The 20,036-nt window shown below is 46.7% G+C and overlaps 1 protein-coding gene across 12 annotated transcripts in view; it reads right to left on the reverse strand.

Moving 5' to 3' along the window:
* Window positions 1-20,036, reverse strand: part of CACNA1B (calcium voltage-gated channel subunit alpha1 B) — a 248,727-nt gene that overhangs the window by 190,523 nt on the left and 38,168 nt on the right. For all 12 annotated transcript variants that reach the window (XR_010148796.1, XM_063788039.1, XM_063788036.1 and 9 more), the window contains exon 6: window positions 18,368-18,558. Coding sequence is in view for 11 of the 12 variants with exons in the window: in XM_063788039.1 (XP_063644109.1) it covers window positions 18,368-18,558 (191 nt within the window). In the remaining variant the exon portion in view is untranslated. The remainder of the gene's footprint in view (window positions 1-18,367; window positions 18,559-20,036) is intronic.

Here is a 20,036-nt window from a genome sequence, read left to right on the forward strand (position 1 = left end):
GGCAATTCCTCAAGGATCTAGAACTAGAAATACCATTTGACCCAGTGATCCCATTACTGGGTATATACCCAAAGGATTATAAATCATGCTACTATAAAGACACATGCACACATATGTTTATTGTGGCACTATTCACAATAGCAAAGACTAAGAACTAACCCAAATGTCCATCAATGATAGACTGGATTAGGAAAATGTGGCACATATACACCATGGAATACTATGCAGCCATAAAAAAGGATGATTTCATGTCCTTTGTAGGGACATGGATGAAGCTGGAAACCATCATTCTGAGCAAACTATCGCAAGGACAGAAAACCAAAGACCGCATGTTCTCACTCATAGGTGGGAATTGAACAATGAGAACACTTGGACACAGGGCAGGGAACATCACACACCGGAGCCTGTCATGGGGTGGGGGGTATGGGGGAGGGATAGCATTAGGAGAAATATGTAATGTAAATGATGAGTTAACGAGTGCAGCAAACCAACATGCCACATGTATACATATGCAACAAATCTGCACGTTGTGCATATGTACCCTAGAACTTAAAGTATAATGAAAAAAAAGAAAATTTATCCCCTCATTTCTCGTATCATTTTTTGACTTCCTTAAATTGGGCTTTGCCTTTCTCTGGTGCCTTCTGATTAGCTTAATAACTAATCTTCTGAATTCTTTTTCAGGTAAATCAGGGATTTCTTCTTGGTTTGGACCCATTGCTAGTGAGCTAGTGTGATTTCTTCGGGGTGTTAAGGAACCTTGTTTTGTCATATTGTCAGAGTTGGTTTTCTGGTTCCTTCTCATTTTGGTAGGCTCTGTCAGAGGGAAGGTCTAGGGCTCAAGGCTGTTGTTCAGATTCTTTTGTCCCATGGGGTGGTCCCTTGATGTAGGTAGTACTCTCCCCATTTTCCTAGAGCTGTGGCTTCCTGAGAGCTGAGCTATAGTGATTGTTGTCTCTCTTCTGGATCTAGCCATCCAGCAAGTCTACCAGGTTCTGGGCTGGTACTAGGGGTTGTCTGCACAGAGTCCTGTGATATGAACTGTCTGTGGGTCTCTCAGCTGTGGATACCAGCACAGTATTTTGGGTATCTCCCAGGTCCTGCTGGAGCAATCCGCTTCCTTCAGAGGGTCTATGGGTTCTCTCGGCTTTCCTGATTTATTTCTGCAGTCATTCTGGAGCAAAAGTTCACGATACAATCCTCCACAGGCTGTTCTGGCCATCCGAGTGGGAACTGCAACCTAGTCCTGCCTCCCGTCTGCCATGATCTCCAAAATGAGAAATCAGGTACTTGTTAAAACATGGAAAGAGGGATCACCTGCTCAACTACTGCAACCCAAATGGAAGGGACCATTTTCAGTGGTGCTGGACAACCCTTCTGTGGTCAAAGTACTAGGATTAGGTAGTGGGATCCATCTTTCCAGGGTCAAGCCTGCAATAACTGAAGCCCTGGACCTGGAACCTGAAGCTCCCATCAGCCACTACACCTGTGAACCTGTGGGAACAGTGAAGTACCTGTTTAAAAGACAGCCGAAGAATAAGTAAATGCCTACCAACTTTCCTTGGTGTCTTTGTTGCATACTTATCGTAAGCTGGATATTGGTAGCTATTTTTTATATTTTTACAATTTGTTTTATTCAAAATGGATGGAATCACTTCCTTTGTAATAATTAACCAAGTGTTTCAATTCATTTTTATAACAAGCATTCCGGACATCATAGGTATCCACCCCCTGAAGTTCCCATTCTATAGGACAAAATAACAAATAAGTAATTTTTTTTGTTGTTCCATAATGGTCACCCACAGCCTGTGTATACAGGAACCATGTCTTACTAGCAATCAGCTTTATTTCACAACAGAGCTTCCCTTTACCCCTCCAGCAATTAGTGGATTCTGGGTATTTATTAAGAACTTTAAATTTAACACAAAGACTTAAATACCACCAGCCCAGCCCTGGCAAAGGACTGTTGGTTTTATTTATCTCCATCATCATCTAAATATACTGCCATCCTGATCCCAGCCCAATCTTGGGCCCTTAAGGAAATGACCTATCACCCTAACTACAAAGGAGGAACTCTCTTCAAACTAATGAGCCTGGATGACATACATGAACTCAAAATTATGGAAATGACAAGGGTTACAATGACAGGATAAGCAGTAAACCTACTCCAATCCCATCTGAGCAACCTTTTTGGAGTTGCATCCCCTCAGAAACCAATTTGGGCCCAATATAAATGTACACAGAGCTAAAATTCCAGGTGCCACTTTGTATTAACAGAAGCGAAAATTCTGGTCTGGTCCTTGGAACCTTGAAAAGTCATCAATGTGCCGGACACGGTGACTCACACCTGTAATCCCAGCACTTTGGGAGGCTGAGGCGGGCAGATCATGAGGTCAGGAGATTTGAGACCATGCTGGCTAACACAGTGAAACCCCATTTCTACTAAAAATACAAAAAACTAGCCGGGTGTGGTGGCACGCGCCTGTAGTCCCAGCTACTCAGGAGGCTGAGGCAGAAGAATTGCTCGAACCTGGGAGGTGGAGGTTGCAGTGAGCTGAGATCGCACCATTGCACTCCAGCCTAGGCGACAGAGAGAGACTCCATCTCAAAAAATATAATCATAAATAAATAAATAAATAAAAGTAAAGATAAAATAAAGTCATCAATGCAACTACTCCCTGGAAGTTAATCCTTCACTCGATTACGTAAGCTATACAGTTACCCGAACCGCATCATTTAGATAACCTGTACGGTTTTCATGGAAACCATCCCTGGTTAAGGGCTTTAAAGGATGGACAGCCTAAGTACGGTCGAGGCAGGCCCACTAGCTGCATTCACGGTTTCCCTTGTGAAGAATGTACTAATCCTGAGACGTCTAGTTGCCTTTTGGTTCCCCAGTATGAAAATACCTCTGGGTGATTGTTACTGGACACTAAGCCTAACTACCTCCACTGGGAAAAGAGAACTGCTGGGGCAACTCAAGATACTTCCCAAGATCCCTTCCAGCCTTTAACCGGGGCCACCTTACCAGAGACCTCAACCATATGGGAAAGTGAAAACAACAAGCTAGCCCATGTGTTCACCATAGAAAACAAGTTCTGTCTTGAAAAACAAGGAGCCTTTTTCCTGTGCGGGACCAGTTCCTACTTAGATTTACCAGCCAACTGGACTGGAACCTGTAACTTGTTATTTAGCTCCCAAAATTAATGTAGCTCCCAACAACCAATTCCTCACTATACCTTTAACTGCAACCACCAGACACAAATGAGCCATCCAACTCACACCCCTTTTGGTTGGGTTAGGAAGAACACCAAGAGTAGAAACGGGAGTTAGCAGGCTTGCAATCTCCCTATCCTATCACTAACTTGTCCAAAGATTTTATGGAAAGCTCAGAAGACACTGCCCAAAGTATCGTCGCCATACAAAATCAGACAGACTCCTTGGCAGCAGTCACTTTGCAGAATTGAAGGGGACTGGATCTCCTAACTGCTTAAAAAGGTGGCTTATGTCTTTTTCTAGAGGAAAAATGCTGTTTTTATGTCAACTAATCAGGATTAGTAAGGGATGCCGCCTGGAAATTAGCTGACTGGGCCCCTAAGATAGGACAACAGCTGAGTCATGGGGCTCCTGGTCAGAAATGCTAAGTTGAGGTGCATGGCTCCTTCCTCTAGCCGGCCCATCACTAATGACTATATTTGCCTTGGTTTTTGGACCATGTTCATTAAATCTCTTAAACAAATTCATTTCCTCTCGCCCAGAGACCATCAAGCTTCAGATGATCATGAGACAAGGTTTCCAGCCAGTTCCAGGTAAAGACACCACCCCTGGCCATCCAGCAACTACTATGTCTCCACTAGACAGAGCAGGGTGAAAGTTCCATGATCCCCAATAGGTAGGAACTGTGCCCAAATCAGCATGAAGCAGTTACTGAAGAAAAAACCATCAGTCCCTCGGCCTCCTATAAAGATGATGGGGATCACATCTCGGGGGAAATGAGGCAGGAGAATAGGGTCTGGAGGCAGGGAACCTAAGGCCGATTTGTGCTGACTTCCTAGAACTAAATCAAAAGGAAAACTCCACCTCTCCACATCCAAGTAACAAAAGAAGAGGCTACTCCCTTTGCAACGCCCCCCATTCCACTGTATCACAGACAAAAAATGGAAAGTACCTGACTGGTCGCCTCCCATGACCAATCAGAATGGTAGAGGGCCTGGTCTTCATTTACACAGGGTGTAAGCAGCTAACCAATGGGAAACCTCTAGAGAGTATTTAAACTCCAGAAAATTCTGTAACCAGGGCTCTTGAGCCGTTTACGCGAGCCCGATCCCACACTATGGAATGTACTTTTGTTTCAATAAATCTGTGCTTTCATTTCTTCATTTCTTCATTCCTTTGTTGCTTTGTGCATCTTGTGCAATTCTTTGTTCAAACCGCCAAGAACCTGGACAACTCGTAGTCAAGACCCTCCCCGGATAATACCATCTAATGTAGAAGATTCCTTGAGTGTGGGAGGGTGAGGCTGCAATGAGCTGAGATTGCACACCATCACACCACTAAACTCCATCCTGGGTGACAGTGAGACTGTCTCCAAAAAAATGTAAAAATATAAAAAAAGATTTATACAAAGATTAATTTTTTTAAATTGGAGTGGCTAGATTAATATCAGATAAAGCAAACCTCCCAGTAAAACAAAATTACCCGAGACACAGGGAAACATGTATATAATGATAAAAAGGTCAATCCATCAAAAAAAAAAGCAAGTCTAAATATGTGTATACTCAACAACAGAGCTGCAAAATAAGTGATACAGAAACTGACAGAACTGAAAAGAGAAACAGACAAATCTGCAATTAAAGCTGGAGACTTCTACACCTCTCTCTTAACAATTTGTAGAATAGACAGAAAACCAGCAAGGATATAAAAGAGCTCAACAACACCATCAACCAAAAGAATCAATCAACATCTGTACATGCAGCACACAACAGCAGAATATACATTCTTTCCAAGTGCCCACAAAATAAATATCAAAATAGACCATATTCTGAGCCATGTAACAAACGTCAACAAATTTAAAATTAAAATTCTTTCAGTTTAGTGTATTCTCCCACCACAATAGAATCAAACTAGAAATTAATAACAGAAAGATAACAGGTAACTCTCCAAACACAAAGTAAACAAGAGAGTTCTATATAATAATCTCATAGGTCAAAGAGGAAATTTCAAGGGAATTTAAAAATACATTGAACTGAATGAAAGTGAAGAGACAACACATCAAATTGCAGGACACAGCTAAAGCAGTGCCAGAGGAAAACATATAGACCTACATGTCCACCTCACAAAAGAAGGAAGTCTAAATAATCATCTAAACCCCCAGCGTGAGCCACTGCGCCCAGCTGACATTTCTTCAAAGAAGATATACAAGTGATGAATAGGCTCATAAAAGATGCTCAACAATGGCTGCGTGCAGTGGCTCATGCCTGTAATCCCAGAGCTTTGAGAGGCCAAGGTGGGAGGATCACTTGAGGCCAGGAGTTCAAGACCAGTCTGGGTAACATAGCAAGACCCCACCTCTACAAAAAAAAACAGTTTTAAAAACTTAGCCAGGCATGGTAGCATGCACGTGTGGTCCTTGCTACTTCGGAGGCTGAGGAGGGAGAATCGCCTGAGCCCAGGAGCTCGAGACCAGCCTGGGCAACACAGGAAGACCTCATCTCTACAAAAAATTTAAAAATTAGCCAGGCTTGGCAGTGTGCACCTGTGGTCTTGGCTATTTTCCCAAGCTGAGGTGGGAGGATTACTTGAGCCCAGGAAATTGAGGCTACAGTGAGCTATGACCATGCCCCTGTACTCCAGCCTGGGTGACACAGTAAGACCCTGTCCCAAAAATAAAAATAAGTCACTTTAGAAATGCAAGTCAAAACTGAACAGAAATACGACTTCATGCCCACTAAGATGGTGAAAATTGCCTTATTTTTTAGTTTTATTATTACTGTTTTAAAGACAGAGTCTCCCTCTGTTACACAGGCTAGAGTGCAGTGGCGCTATCCTGGCTCACTGCAGCCTCCAGCTCCTGGGCTCAAGTGATCCTCCCACCTCAATCTCCCGAGTAGCTGGGACTACAGGCACACACCACCATGCCTGGCTAACTTTTTAATGTTTTTGTAGAGACAGGGTCTTGCTATGGTGCCCAGGCTGGTCTCGAATTCCTGGGCTCAAGTGATCCTCCCACCTCAGCCTCCCAAAGTGCTGGGATTATAGGCATAAACCACCACTCCTGGCCTGATGGTTAAAATTTCAGACAGACAACAAATGCTGGTCAGGATGCAGAGAAACTGGAGCCCTTGTGCACTGCTGGTATAAATATAAAATGGTACTGCCACTATGGAAAACAGTTTGGTGGTTCCTCAAATGGTTAAACACAGAGTTCTATGATCCAGTAATTCCAATCCTAGGTCCATACCCAAGAGAAATGAAAACATATTCCTTGCAAAAACTTGTGCAAGAATGTTCATAGCAGCATTAGTCATAATTTTTAAAAGTGGAAATATCTAAATGTCCATCAACTCATGAAATATAAACAAAATATGCTATAAATACACAACGAAATCATACTTGACAAAAAAATACCAATACTTGCTTCATCGTGGATGTAAAAACACAAAAGGCCACCGATTATATGATTCCATTTATATAAAATGTCTGGAATAGACAAATCTACAGAGACAGAAAGGTTAGTGCTTGCCAGAGGCTGTGGGAATAAGGAAATAGGGACTGATGGCTCATGGATACAGGGCTTCTTTTTTGGTTAATGAAAATGCTTAAAATTAGATAACAATGATGGCTGCACAACTTTTTGAACATACAAAAAACTCTGAACTGTAAACTGTAAACTTTAAAATGGTGAATTTTATGGTACACAGATTATATTGCAGCAAAAGTGTTATTTAAAAAATAGATCTCCAAAAAGAAATTTCTAAGCCCAGAGAGTTTCACAGTAGAATCCTACCAAACATTTTTAAAAGACATAACACATTTCTATACAATCTCTTCCAGAAAACAGAGGAGGAATAAATACTTCCTGATTTATTTTATGAAGCTTGTGTTACCTTGATACCAAAACCAGACAAAGGCAATACAAAAAAAGGAAAATCATAGGCCAGGCACGGTGGGGCTCACGCCTGTAATCCCAGCACTTTGGGAGGTTGAAGCAGGCAGATCACAAAGTCAAGAGATCGAGACCATCCAGGCCAACATGGTGAAACACTGTCTCTACTAAAATACAAAAAATTAGCCAGGCGTGGTGGTGGGTGCCCGTAGTCCCACCTACTTGGGAGGCTAAGGCAGGGGAATCCCTTGAACCTGGGAGGCGGAGATTGCAGTGAGCCGAGATCACACCACTGCACACCAGCCTGGTGACACAGCAAGACTCCGTCTCAACAACAACAACAAAAAAAAGACAAGAAAATTACAGATCAAAATCTCTCATGAATATAAGTGTAAGACTCCTTAGTAAAAATGCTAACAAATACAATTCAGCAACACATAAAGAGAATTAGGTACCATGACCATGTGGGATTTATTCTGGGAATGCAAGGCTGGTTCAATATTCAAAAATCAATGTAATTCACCATATTAACAGACTAAAGAAGAAAACTCACATGATCATATCAGTGCAGAAAACACATGTGACAAAATTCAACACCCATTCAAAACAAAAACTCTCAGAAAAGTAAGAATAGAATAGAGTAGAACTGCCCCAACTTGATAAACAGCATCTACCTCAAAAGAAAAAACAACAACTCAACCGTACAGCTAACATTATACTTAATTGTGATAGATCAAATGCTTTTTCCTAAGATTGGGAGCATGGCAAATATGTCAGCTCTCACCATTCTTACTCAACATAATGCTGAAGTTTCTAGCCAGTGCCATAAGGCGACGCACATAGATCGACATACGCAGACCAAGGGGATAGAATACAGAGTCCCAAAATAAACTCTTGCATATATGGCCAAATGATTTTTGACAAGAGCGTCAAGACCATTTTATGGTAAAAGGACGGTCTTTTCAGCAAATCCGAGGTGGGCGGATCACCTGAGGTTGGGAGTTCAAGACCAGTCTGACCAACATGGAGAAACCCCGTCTCTACTAAAAATACAAAAATTAGACAGGCGTAATGGCAGATGCCTGTAATCCCAGCTACTCAGGAGGCTGAGGCAGGAGAATCACTTGAACCCAGGAGGCGGGTTCCATTGCACTCCAGCCTGGGCAACAAGAACAAAACTCTGTCTCAAAAAAAAAAGAAGAAGAAGAAAGCTGGATCCTTATCTAACACCATATACAAAAATTAACTAAAAATGGATCAAAGACCTGAATGTGAGACCTAAAAAAAGTAAAACTCTTAAAAGAAAACATAGGTCAAAAGCTTCACAATATTAGATTTGACAGCGACTTCTTGGATATGACATCAAAGGTAAAGGCAACAAAAGAAAAAACAGACAAACTAGACTGCATGAAAATTTTAAAATGTTGTGCATCAAATGACACCATCAATTCAGTAAAAAGGGCACACATAGAATGGGAGAAAATCGTAAATCATATATCTGAAAAGGATTATACTCAGAATATACAGAGAATGCCTAAAACTCAACAACAACCAAAACAACAGATTCAAAAATGGGCAAGGAACTCCAACAGACATTTCTTCAAAGAAGACATGCAAATGGCCAATAAGTGCAAGAAAAAATGCTCAACATCACTAATCATTAAAGAAATGCAAATCAAAACTACAAGCAGATACCACCTCACATACATTAAAATGGCTACTATCAAAAACACAGAAATTCACAAGTATTGGTGAGGATGTGCAGAAATGGAAATGCATGTGTATTCCCACCAAAAGGTGGGAATGTCAAATGGTACAACCATTGTGCAAAACGATACAGCAGTTCCTCATGAACTTAAAAATGTAATTATCATATGATCCCTCAATTCCACTTCTGGGTATATACCCAAAAGAATTGAAAGCAAGGTCTCAAAGAGATATTTATACAACCATGTTCATGGCAGCACTCTTCGTAAGAGTTAAAACATGGAAGCAACCCAATGGTCCATTGACAGAGGAATGGATAAGCAAAATGTCATACAATGGAATATTACTCAGCCTTAAGAAGGAAGGAGGTGGCTGGGCGCAGTGGCTTACACCTGTAATCCCAGCACTTTGGGAGGCTGAGGCAGGTGGATCACGAGGTCAGGAGTTCAAGACCAGCCTGGCCAAAATAGTGAAACCCCATCTCTACTAAAAATACAAAAATTAGCTGGGCACTGTGGCAGGTGCCTGTAATCCCAGCTACTCGGGAGGCTGAGGCAGGAGAATCGCTTGAATCCAGGGGGCAGACCTTGCAAGTGAGCCAAGATAGTGCCACTGTACTCCAGCCTGGGCGACAGAGTGAGACTCCGTCTCAAAAAAAAAAAAAAAGGAAAGGAAAAAAGGAAGCCAGGTACAGTGGCTCATGCCTGTAATCCCAGCAATTTGGAAGGCTGAGGTGGGTGGATCATGAGGTCAGGAGATCAAGACCATCCTGGCCAACATGGTGAAATCCCGTCTCTACTAAAAAAAAAAAAAAAAATGCAAAACTTAGCTAGGCATGGTGGCGCGTGCCTGTAGTCCCAGCTACTCCGGAGGCTGAGGTAGGAGAATGGCATGAACCCGGGAGGGGGAGCTTGCAGTGAGCCGAGATTGCACCACTGCACTCCAGCCTGGGCGACAGAGCAAGACTCCATCTCAAAAAAAAAAAAAAAAAAAGGTTACGATGGTAAATTTTATGTTATCTGTATTTTAGCACAATAAAAAAAAAAGCAGATCCAAAAGAAAAAATAAACTGTTTCTGTCTGCAAATTGTATGATTATCAACATAGAAGATCCCAAGGAATCTACAAAAAAATCTCCCAGAACTAATAAGGGCATTGGTAAGGTTGAATGATCAAGATCAACATACAAAAGTCCATTGTATTTCTATATACTAGCAATGAACACATGGACACTGAAATTTAAAATACAATACCATTTTCTAATGGGAACAACATAGCAAAGGTTGCTGCCTAGGTGTTAGAACACCACACCCAAAACGTGGCCAGAGATAAGAACTTAGAGGCATCTCTCCCACTTAGCAGACTCCACATTTCTGCAGCCTCCTTTAAACAGACCATTCAGGCATTTGCCCACAGATTTAAAGGGACCCACACCCTATTCCCTAGCATGGCCAGTTGCCTCCCCCTGTACCTCTCTGACTCTTCATTACTGCCTCAGATAACCTGGGGAGGGAGGATGGCGCTCCCCACTCACGGTGCCCTCCCTGCCGATCTGTAGGTAATACATCGTTGAACTTATTTCCTGTTGTGGTGGTGACTGAATGTGTGCCTTCCATCTGAAGAACCAGGGCTACCCTTGGCCAGGTTTTCCCTGGGGAACTAGGATGGGCTCCCAACACTGCAATGCTGGTCAGGCACAAACCAGACACGGGTCACACAAGAGCCACAAGGATGTCTGCCAGTATAAACAAGCTTCCTGTATCAGGAACCCCCTGGTCACAGGCGGGACAACCAGGCACTGGCTGCCTGCCAAGTAATCCAAGTATCCCATGAAGGGTACACTGTCAACACCAAGGTCCGCTTCCTTTCATCCCCTGTGAGGGCAGGGTTGCTGGACACTCTAGTACTAGAACACCAGTTTCTCCCGGGGTGCTCAAAACACATTAGAATCATTCAAAAAAAATAAGAAAACATAATAGCTACAAATCTAACAAAATGTATATTGTATGCTGAAAACTACAAAATGCTAATGAAAGAAATCAAACATGATCTAAATATATGAAGAGAAATAACATGTTCTGATTGGACATGGAACATCCAACATAGTAATGATGTCAATTCTCCCAAACTGAATAACATGGAAAGAATCAGTCTAACCTGACTTCAAAACATATAGGTAACTACAATAAGCAAGACTACGTGGTATTGGCAAAGAGAAAGACACGTGGACCTGAAATAGACCCACATAAATATGCCCAGCTGATTTCTGGCAAAGGTACAAAGGCAATTCAATGGAGGAAATACAGCCTTTTCAACAAGTGGTGTTGGAGCTACAGGAAGGAAGGGAGGGAGGGAAGGAAGGAGGAGGGGAAAGAGGGAGGGAAGGAGGGAGGGAAGGAGGAAAGAAGGGAGGGAGGAAGGAAAGAAGGAAGGAAGGAAGGAAGGCAGGCAGGCAAAAACCTCACACTTTTATTAACCTAAAATAGATTGTAAACTTACATGTAAAATATAAAACAATACAACTTTTAGAAAAAAAGAAAGAAAATCTTCAGGATTCAGGACTAGGCAGAGTTCTTACAGTTGACACCAAAAGCCCAATCCACAAAAGGATAAATTGATAAACTGGACTCGATCAAATTTTAAAAACATTTGTTCCATGAAAGACCAGGTGAAAAGTATGAAAAGATAAGCTACTGACTAGGAGAAAATATTTGCAAACCATATATATGACAAAGAACCAGTTCCTAGAATATATAAAGAACAATTCAAACAGAACATGGGCAAAAGATGTGAAGAGACGTTTCACCAAAGATACACAGATGGCAAATAAGTCCAGAAAGATGCTCAACACCACTCACTGTTAGGACATGCGAATTAAAACCAGTGATGTGTCACTATACCCCTATCAGAATGGCTAAAATAAAAAAGTGTCACCACCAAACACTGGCCAGAATGCACAAAAACTGAATTATTCACACACCACTGGTGGAAATGTAAAAGAGTGTAGCCCTCTGGAAAAGCTTTGGTTTCTTAAAAAACTAAGCATGCAACTACTATACCTAGAAATTTGCACTCCTTGGCATTTATCCCAGAGAAATGAAAACTTGTTTGCACAAAAATGTGTACAGCAACTCTATTCATAATAACCCCAAATTGGAAGCTTCCACAGGTGAACGGTTAAACAAGCCATGGTACAGCCATAGCATGGAATACCACCTGGCACCACGGAATACCACCTGGCGCCACGGAATACCACCTGGCACCACGGAACACCACCTGGCGCCACGGAACACCACCTGGCGCCACGGAACACCACCTGGCGCCACGGAACACCACCTGGCGCCAGAGAATACCACCTGGCGCCACGGAATACCACCTGGCGCCACGGAATACCACCTGGCGCCAGGGAATACCACCTGGCGCCACGGAATACCACCTGGCGCCACGGAATACCACCTGGAGCCATGGAATACTACCTGGCACCACGGAATACCACCTGGCACCACAGAATACCACCTGGCACCATGGAATACCACCTGGCACCACGGAATACCACCTGGAGCCATGGAATACTACCTGGCACCACGGAATACCACCTGGCACCATGGAATACCACCTGGCACCACGGAATACTACCTGGCACCACGGAATACCACTTGGAGCCACGGAATACCACCTGGTGCCACGGAATACCACCTGGCGCCACGGAATACCACCTGGCGCCACGGAATACTACCTGGCGCCATGGAATACCACCTGGCGCCACGGAATACCACCTGGCGCCACGGAATACCACCTGGCGCCACGGAATACCACCTGGTGCTACGGAATACTACCTGGCGCCATGGAATACCACCTGGTGCCACGGAATACCACCTGGCACCACGGAATACTACCTGGCACCACAAATTGACACCTGGCACCACTCAATACTACCTGGCAGTAAAAAGAAACATGCTACCAACACCTGGGTGAACCTCCAGAGAATTTTGTTTGAGTGAAAGCAGCCAATACCAAAAGGTTACATTGGGTATGGTTTTGTCCACGTAACATTCTCAAAATGACTAAATTATAGATATGGCAAACAGATTAGTGGTTGCCAGGGATTAAGGAGGGGGCGAGGGCAGGAGAGATGCGGGTGTGACCATAAAAGGGCAGCATGAGGGACCCCTGCAGGGATGGAGATGCTCTTCGTCTTCACTGTGTCAACATCATTGATACTGATGTATCAACATCAATATCCTAACTGTGACCCTGACTATAGTTTTGCAGGTTGTTACCACTGGGAGAAAAGGGTAAAGGATGCATGAGCTATTTCTGTATTTCTCACTACTGCATGTGAATCTACAATTATCTTAAATTAAAAGTTTAATTTTTTAAAAGCCCATTCCCTTAACCCCTGTCTCCCTGCAGTTACGTCCCACTGCTCTGCTCCCTCCAAGAGTCATCTGCGGTTGCCACCCTGATTTCCTCACCTCCTCCTCCCTGTAACCCACGCATTCCAGGGCGTTGTCCCACCACTGAGACCGCCCTTGCCAAGTTTACCAACAACCTTCCTCTTATCAAATGCAACAGTCCAGGCTTCCCATCTTCCTTGACCTCCAGCAACATCTGGCCCAGCTGATCATGTTCTCCGAACGCTTTATTCTGCTCCCAGGATGCTGTGTGGTCGTGGTGTTGTTGATCATGTTCTCCGAACGCTTTACTCTGCTCCCAGGACGCTGTGTGATCGTGGTGCTGATCATGTTCTCCGAGCACTTTATTCTGCTCCCAGGATGCTGTGTGGTTATGGTGCTGATCATGTTCTCCGAACACTTTACTCTGCTCCCAGGATGCTGTGTGGCTGCAGTGCTGATCATGTTCTCCGAACGCTTTACTCTGCTCCCAGGATGCTGTGTGATCGCGGTGCTGATCATGTTCTCCGAGCACTTTATTCTGCTCCCAGGATGCTGTGTGGTTATGGTGCTGATCATGTTCTCCGAACACTTTACTCTGCTCCCAGGATGCTGTGTGGCTGCAGTGCTGATCATGCTCTCCGAACGCTTTACTCTGCTCCCAGGATGCTGTGTGATCGCGGTGCTGATCATGTTCTCCGAGCACTTTATTCTGCTCCCAGGATGCTGTGTGGTCGTGGTGTTGTTGATCATGTTCTCCGAACGCTTTACTCTGCTCCCAGGATGCTGTGTGGCTGCAGTGCTGATCATGTTCTCCGAACGCTTTACTCTGCTCCCAGGATGCTGTGCGGTCACGGTGCTGATCGTGTTCTCCAAACGCTTTACTCTGCTCCCAGGATGCTGTGCGGCCATGGTGCTGATCATGTTCTCCGAACGCTTTACTCTGCTCCCGGGATGCTGTGTGGTCGTGGTGTTTTTCCTGCACCCTTAAAAGCTCCAGCCCCATCTCTTTCGTGGCTCCTGCTTTCCTACTGGACCTCTGAGTGCTGGAATTCTCCCCAGTCTCAGCCTTGGGCCTTCTTTTCTCCATCTGCACTTATTACCCAGGTGATCTCATCCTCTCACATAGTTTTAAACACTGTCCATGAGTCAAGTACTTCAAATGCTCATCCTCAGCCTGCTGTTCCCTCTGAATTCCCTCTCAAACACCCACCTACACACCCAAGATCTCCACTTGTATGAAAATAGTTATCTAAAGTTTTGCAGAGCCAAAACAGAATCCTGGAGTTCCGCCACCACCCTCTGCTATAACAAAACTAAGTAAATTCGTTGCTCCCGATTCTCCCTTTCTTAGTAAATGGCATCGCCTTTCTCCGTGCCTCAAGTCACATCATCGTTGAGACTTCTCCTTCTCTCACATCCACTCTATGAGCAAGGCCTGTTTGTGCTAGCATCAAAATGCAGCTATGGATCTGAACACTTTCAAACTTGGATCTTCACGGAACTAGTACAATGAACATAAGCAAAGCATACATGCATAATCATAAAGCAACATGATTTACCTCCACTGCGCCTCCAAACATGGTCATTGGAGAAATCCTTCCCATGCCCCTAGATGATAATTTGGACAAGCCCATGACCATTCTGACAGCTCCTGGGTAAGGCGAAGTTCTACAGCCACTTTCAAGTGGAAAATACAGTTTCAACTCGGCAGTTGAAAGTGTTCAGGCCAGGTGTGGTGGCTCATGCCTATCATCCCAGCACTTTGGGAGGCTGAGGCAGGTAGATCACTTGAGGTCAGGAGTTCAAGACCAGCCTGGCCAACATGGCGAAACCCTGTCTCCACTAAAAATACAAAAATTAGCTGGATGGGGTGGCTCGTGCCTGTAATCCCAGCTACTTAGGAGGCTGAGGCATGAGAATCACTTGAACCAAGGAGGCAGAGGTTGCAGTGAGCCAAAATCGTGCCATCGCATTCCAGCATGGGAGACAAAGCAAGACTCTGTCTCAAAAAAAAAAAGAAAGTGTCCGGTCTCAGTCTCAGCTGGTCATCAAACTGACATGCAATACCATGACAATACCCACTCTCGCTGGCTGGCCTGCCACAGCTGGTTGCTTTCAGTGGAAGAGAAAGACACGGCCCCTCTTTGCTCCCCTGTACCCAGCATTGCTGTGGAGCTGCTGACCCAACACTGTCACAGCAGGGGAGGGAGAAGGGACAGCTGTTATTCCTCGTGCGGTGCTGTCCTGAGATGATCTCACCTCTCTGGACCTAACAGGAATTTACTGCCGACTCGTCTCTCCCCAGGCTCATCCGTGTGTTCTCCCAAAGCTCCATTTGACTCCGCCTGCTTTTCCAGGCACAGACAAAGCCATTTCTCCTCAAGCTGGAGCGCCCCCACGCTGCCCCACCCGCTGCCACCAGCTTTTCAGCAATCCACTCTGAGACCCCATCACTCACCCGGTCCTGGCTGCCCGCTGTTGCTCACACCCCCACTCCTGCTCCCAACATGGACTGAGCTTTCCATCTCTCTGCCTCCACCCCTACTGCAGGCCGTGGGCTTCCGCCCACAAAGAACCCAGATGTCATTGCTTGAAGGAGCATATATCCGAGGGGCCACAAAAGTCCCTCTCACTGGGTTGGAGGTGAGGGGCGGGCTCTCGCTCTCTCCAAAGGATCCTCTTCAAAACTCCTGTCTAATCTCCAGTGACCGACCCTGTATGCCCTTAGTGTGGAGGAGTGGACTGGTCGGTTCTTGGCTACCTGCTCTGGGGCCTTGTGTGGCGCCAGCCCCAGGCACTGCCATGACTGCATCTTGCTGCCCCGGCCAAGCTTCCAAGGTGTTGTAGCATCTGCATGTCTGGTTTCTAGACCTCACCAGGCCTTGCCCTCCCAGTACCCTGTACCTCGTCACTGCCTGCTCCTCAACCTCTTCTGTTTTCTTCACGGCACTCACCACTGTCCATGCCCTTACGTGTCGAATGCCTCTGCTCACCACTGTGCAAGCGGAGCCAGCGCTCACTGGGTCCTACTGAAACACATGCTGGCTGAAACCTCTGTGGCCCCTCCTGGCCAGTGCTGCCTGCCCCAGGATGGGGCTCCTGCCCATCCCCTCCTGCGGGAGGCAGAGACCCAGGCAGAAGAATCTGAGTCATGTGCGGCCCCTGGCCAAGCCCCAGTGGACACTGAGGGCTGTGGAGACCTGGTCACACAGTCCTTCATTTGGGTGGGGCCAGCAGGAATGCAGCCAGCTCAGAGCTATTTTTAGGGTCTGTCTTTGTGGGAATTGTTCCTTGATTGGCTACAGAGAGAGAACAGCCAAGCTCCTCATCACCGGCTTTGTCCTGTTCCTCATTCCCTCAATCACACAAGCCTGTCATCAGACACGACTCCCACTCGAGGAGGAATCTGGTTCACATGGACCCTGTGCTGGCTTTTCCTTAACTCCTCATCTGCCATCTGCCTGTTCAAGAAGCTTGATAAACGAGCTCAATAAGCATTTAGCAAATGCCTGCTGAATGCCCAGCCCTATCTCCATGAACGCATGAGGCACAGGGCAAAGGGCCCCAGTCTCTCCCCAGGACCTGTCCACCATCATGCCACCGGCCCTCATGAGCACAGCTGCTGGAGGGTGGGGAGAGAGGCACACGTGGACCAAGCTTCACCCCAGGGCACAAGTAGCAAGCTCTAGGTGAAAGCACCTTGCACTCCGGCCCCCTCCCCACCCTGACAGCACCGGAGGGGAACACATCCTCTAGTTACTCAAAACCTAGCACCCTTCCCAGATTCCTGACCCACAGGTACTCAAAACCTAGCACCCTTCCCAGATTCCTGACCCACAGGTACTCAAAACCTAGCACCCTTCCCAGATTCCTGACCCACAGGTACTCAAAACCTAGCACCCTTCCCAGATTCCTGACCCACAGGTACTCAAAACCTAGCACCCTTCCCAGAGTCCTGACCCACAGGTACTCAAAACCTAGCACCCTTCCCAGAGTCCTGACCCACAGGTACTCAAAACCTAGCACCCTTCCCAGAGTCCTGACCCACAGGTACTCAAAACCTAACACCCTTCCCAGATTCCTGACCCACAGGTACTCAAAACCTAGCACCCTTCCCAGAGTCCTGACCCACAGGTACTCAAAACCTAGCACCCTTCCCAGAGTCCTGACCCACAGGCGCCTGACCCTTCTCCACCTTCCACAGCCCCTCAAGTACTAACTTAATTATTCTCATGCCCTGGTAGCTCACAGGACTCACAGAGGGGACAGACAGCAGCAGAGGCCTTCCTATAAAGAGGCAGATCTGCTCAAGAGTCGGTGGTGGGGGGATGGGAGACTCCACCAAGAAGGGACCCAGGCAGAGGCAACGTGAGGGAGCTGGGCCATCAGGCACCCCGCCAAGCCTTATACTCAACTTCAATCATGGCCACCAAATCCAGGCTGCCGTAAACTGCGGAGACAGGCCGGCATCCTGATGAGAGCGAGGAGACCAAAGAGGAAACAGGACCAGACAGACTCGGCATGAAGGAAACAAATGCACAAGCCACAGGCTCCACTCTAAGAATCCCTGCGTGACCGAGGAAGGTCCTGGGGGCCTCGGCCCTGCTCCGCAGTTCACCACCTTCGCCGGGCAGCCTGGGGACGGGAGGCCCAGCAGCCCTACTGGCCCTCAACTCCAACAGAGACCCTAGAGGGGTGGCACAGCAACAGCTGCCCACGGTCCTCAGGCTGGAGAAAGTTAGTCAGCTTCTCCACAAGTCAGCCTCATCATCTGTGCAACAGGTTCCTGAGAGGAGTCAACAGGAATAAAACACTTCCCACAGGGCCTAACCCAGAGCGGCTAGCAGTGCTACTATCGTCCTTGCCAACAGAAACAGCAGCATCTCCTCTGGAGTTTTCTTCTCTGACCTCCACCAGTCAGCCTTCTGCTTCATTTTCACGAAGGAGTCAACTCCAGGAGGACCCACCTGAGGAGTCTGAGCTGAGACTGCCCGTGGTGGACCCTTGGGTGGGGCGTCTGCCGGAAAGAGCCTGCATTTCATCCTAGGGGTGCAGGGAGGAGCCTAGGGCTGGGCAGAGGCTCTGAGGTCAGAAGGGCCCCCCTAAATGGACCCCCAGAGGCACCAGCTCAGGAGGCCCAGGGCCAAGATGCCACTCACATTATAGAGGATGTCAGTCCAGCCCTCCATGGTGATGCACTGGAACACCGTCAAGATGGCAAACAGGATATTGTCAAAGTTGGTGATGCCGAAGTTGGGTCCTGGCCAGTACTCCCGGCACTCAGTGTCGCCCTCGCACAGCCGGGCTGGGGCCTCCTTGCCACAGGGGAAGTCACCCACGGGCTCCGCATCTGCAAGAAGGAGAATGAAGCAGACCCTGAGCTCAGAAATACCAAGCTCTCCAATCCCCACCAGGATTCCTGGGCTCTGGAGAGCTCACAGCAGGTGGGCAGGAACCAGTCACCAACAGAAACCCTCCCTCAACTTCCCACCATCCCTCCTCGAATCTGCATCAGGCATCGCCTCTTGCTGCCCCCGAGCTCAGGAGTGACCAGCTCAGGGAGTAACGGCTGGCCTCTCCCTCCTACTGGAACCTGCCCACCATCACTTGATGGTGGGCTCACAGCCCATTCATCTTAAAACTAAAAACAACAAACTCCTAACCTCCCATTCTTCCCACCACCCTGACCATTCCTCTCCCTCACAGCCAAACCGCCACCCTGAATGTTCCTCTCCCTCGCAGCCAAACTACCTCCCTCAGCCAAACTGCCATGCTGACTGTTCCTCTCCCTCACAGCCAAACTGCCATGCTGACTGTACCTCTCCCTCACAGCCAAACTACCTCCCTCACAGCCAAACTACCTCCCTCACAGCCAAACCGCCACGCTGATCGTTCCTCTCCCTCACAGCCAAACTGCCACGCGGACCGTTCCTCTCCCTCACAGCCAAACTACCTCCCTCACAGCCAAACCGCCAGGCTGACCGTTCTTCTCCCTCACAGCCAAACTGCCAGCAAGATCCTCCTGACACGCAGATCTAACTTGAGGCCCTTGGCCAGTTCCAAGCTGGACTCAGCCACTGTGCAGTCTGGTGCCTGTCAGGCAGGATGATCTGGAACCAACCGAACATGTACCCGGAGGGTGGCTGGAGACCTCCTGGCCCAGGTCTCGCTGCACTGACCCTACAGGGCGGACATCCTTCTACTGTGCTGAAACCGAGCAGGCAGCCAGGGACCAGAGAAAGAGGGGTTAAAGAAAGACCAGAAAACCACTGCTAATCTCTGGAACAAGATAGCAAGCAGCACGTTTACCCCCTTCACTCTCAAAAATCTCAATGAAAGGCCGAAAAAAAATATTTTTAAAAAATGCAGGCCAGGCACGGTGGCTCACGCCTGTAATCCTAGCACTTTGGGAGGCCGAGGTGGGCAGATTGTCTGAGCTCAGGAGTTCGAGACCAGCCTGGGCAACATGGTGAAACCCTGTCTGTACTAAAATACAAAAAATTAGCTGGGCGTGGCACCATGGGCATGTAATCCCAGCTACTCGGGAGGCTGAGGCAGGAGAATTGCTAGAACCTGGGAGGCGGAGGTTGCAGTGAGCCGAGATTGCACCACTGCCCTCCAGCCTGGGCAACAGAGTGAGACTCCGTCTCAAAAAAAAAAAAAAAAAAAAAAAAAACTTGTATAACAACACATAAAAATATCTATCAACATAGGAGAAATTTTGTGGAGTTGCTCAGCTGGAAAGCAAATACTCCCAGGTTTAGAAGGCAAAACTGACTACCTAAGTTTATTCCTCTCTGTCCAAATATCTTGATAAATGCTGGTAAA

This window comes from Pan troglodytes, chromosome 11 (assembly GCF_028858775.2).
Source record: "Pan troglodytes isolate AG18354 chromosome 11, NHGRI_mPanTro3-v2.0_pri, whole genome shotgun sequence".
Lineage (NCBI taxonomy): Eukaryota > Metazoa > Chordata > Mammalia > Primates > Hominidae > Pan > Pan troglodytes.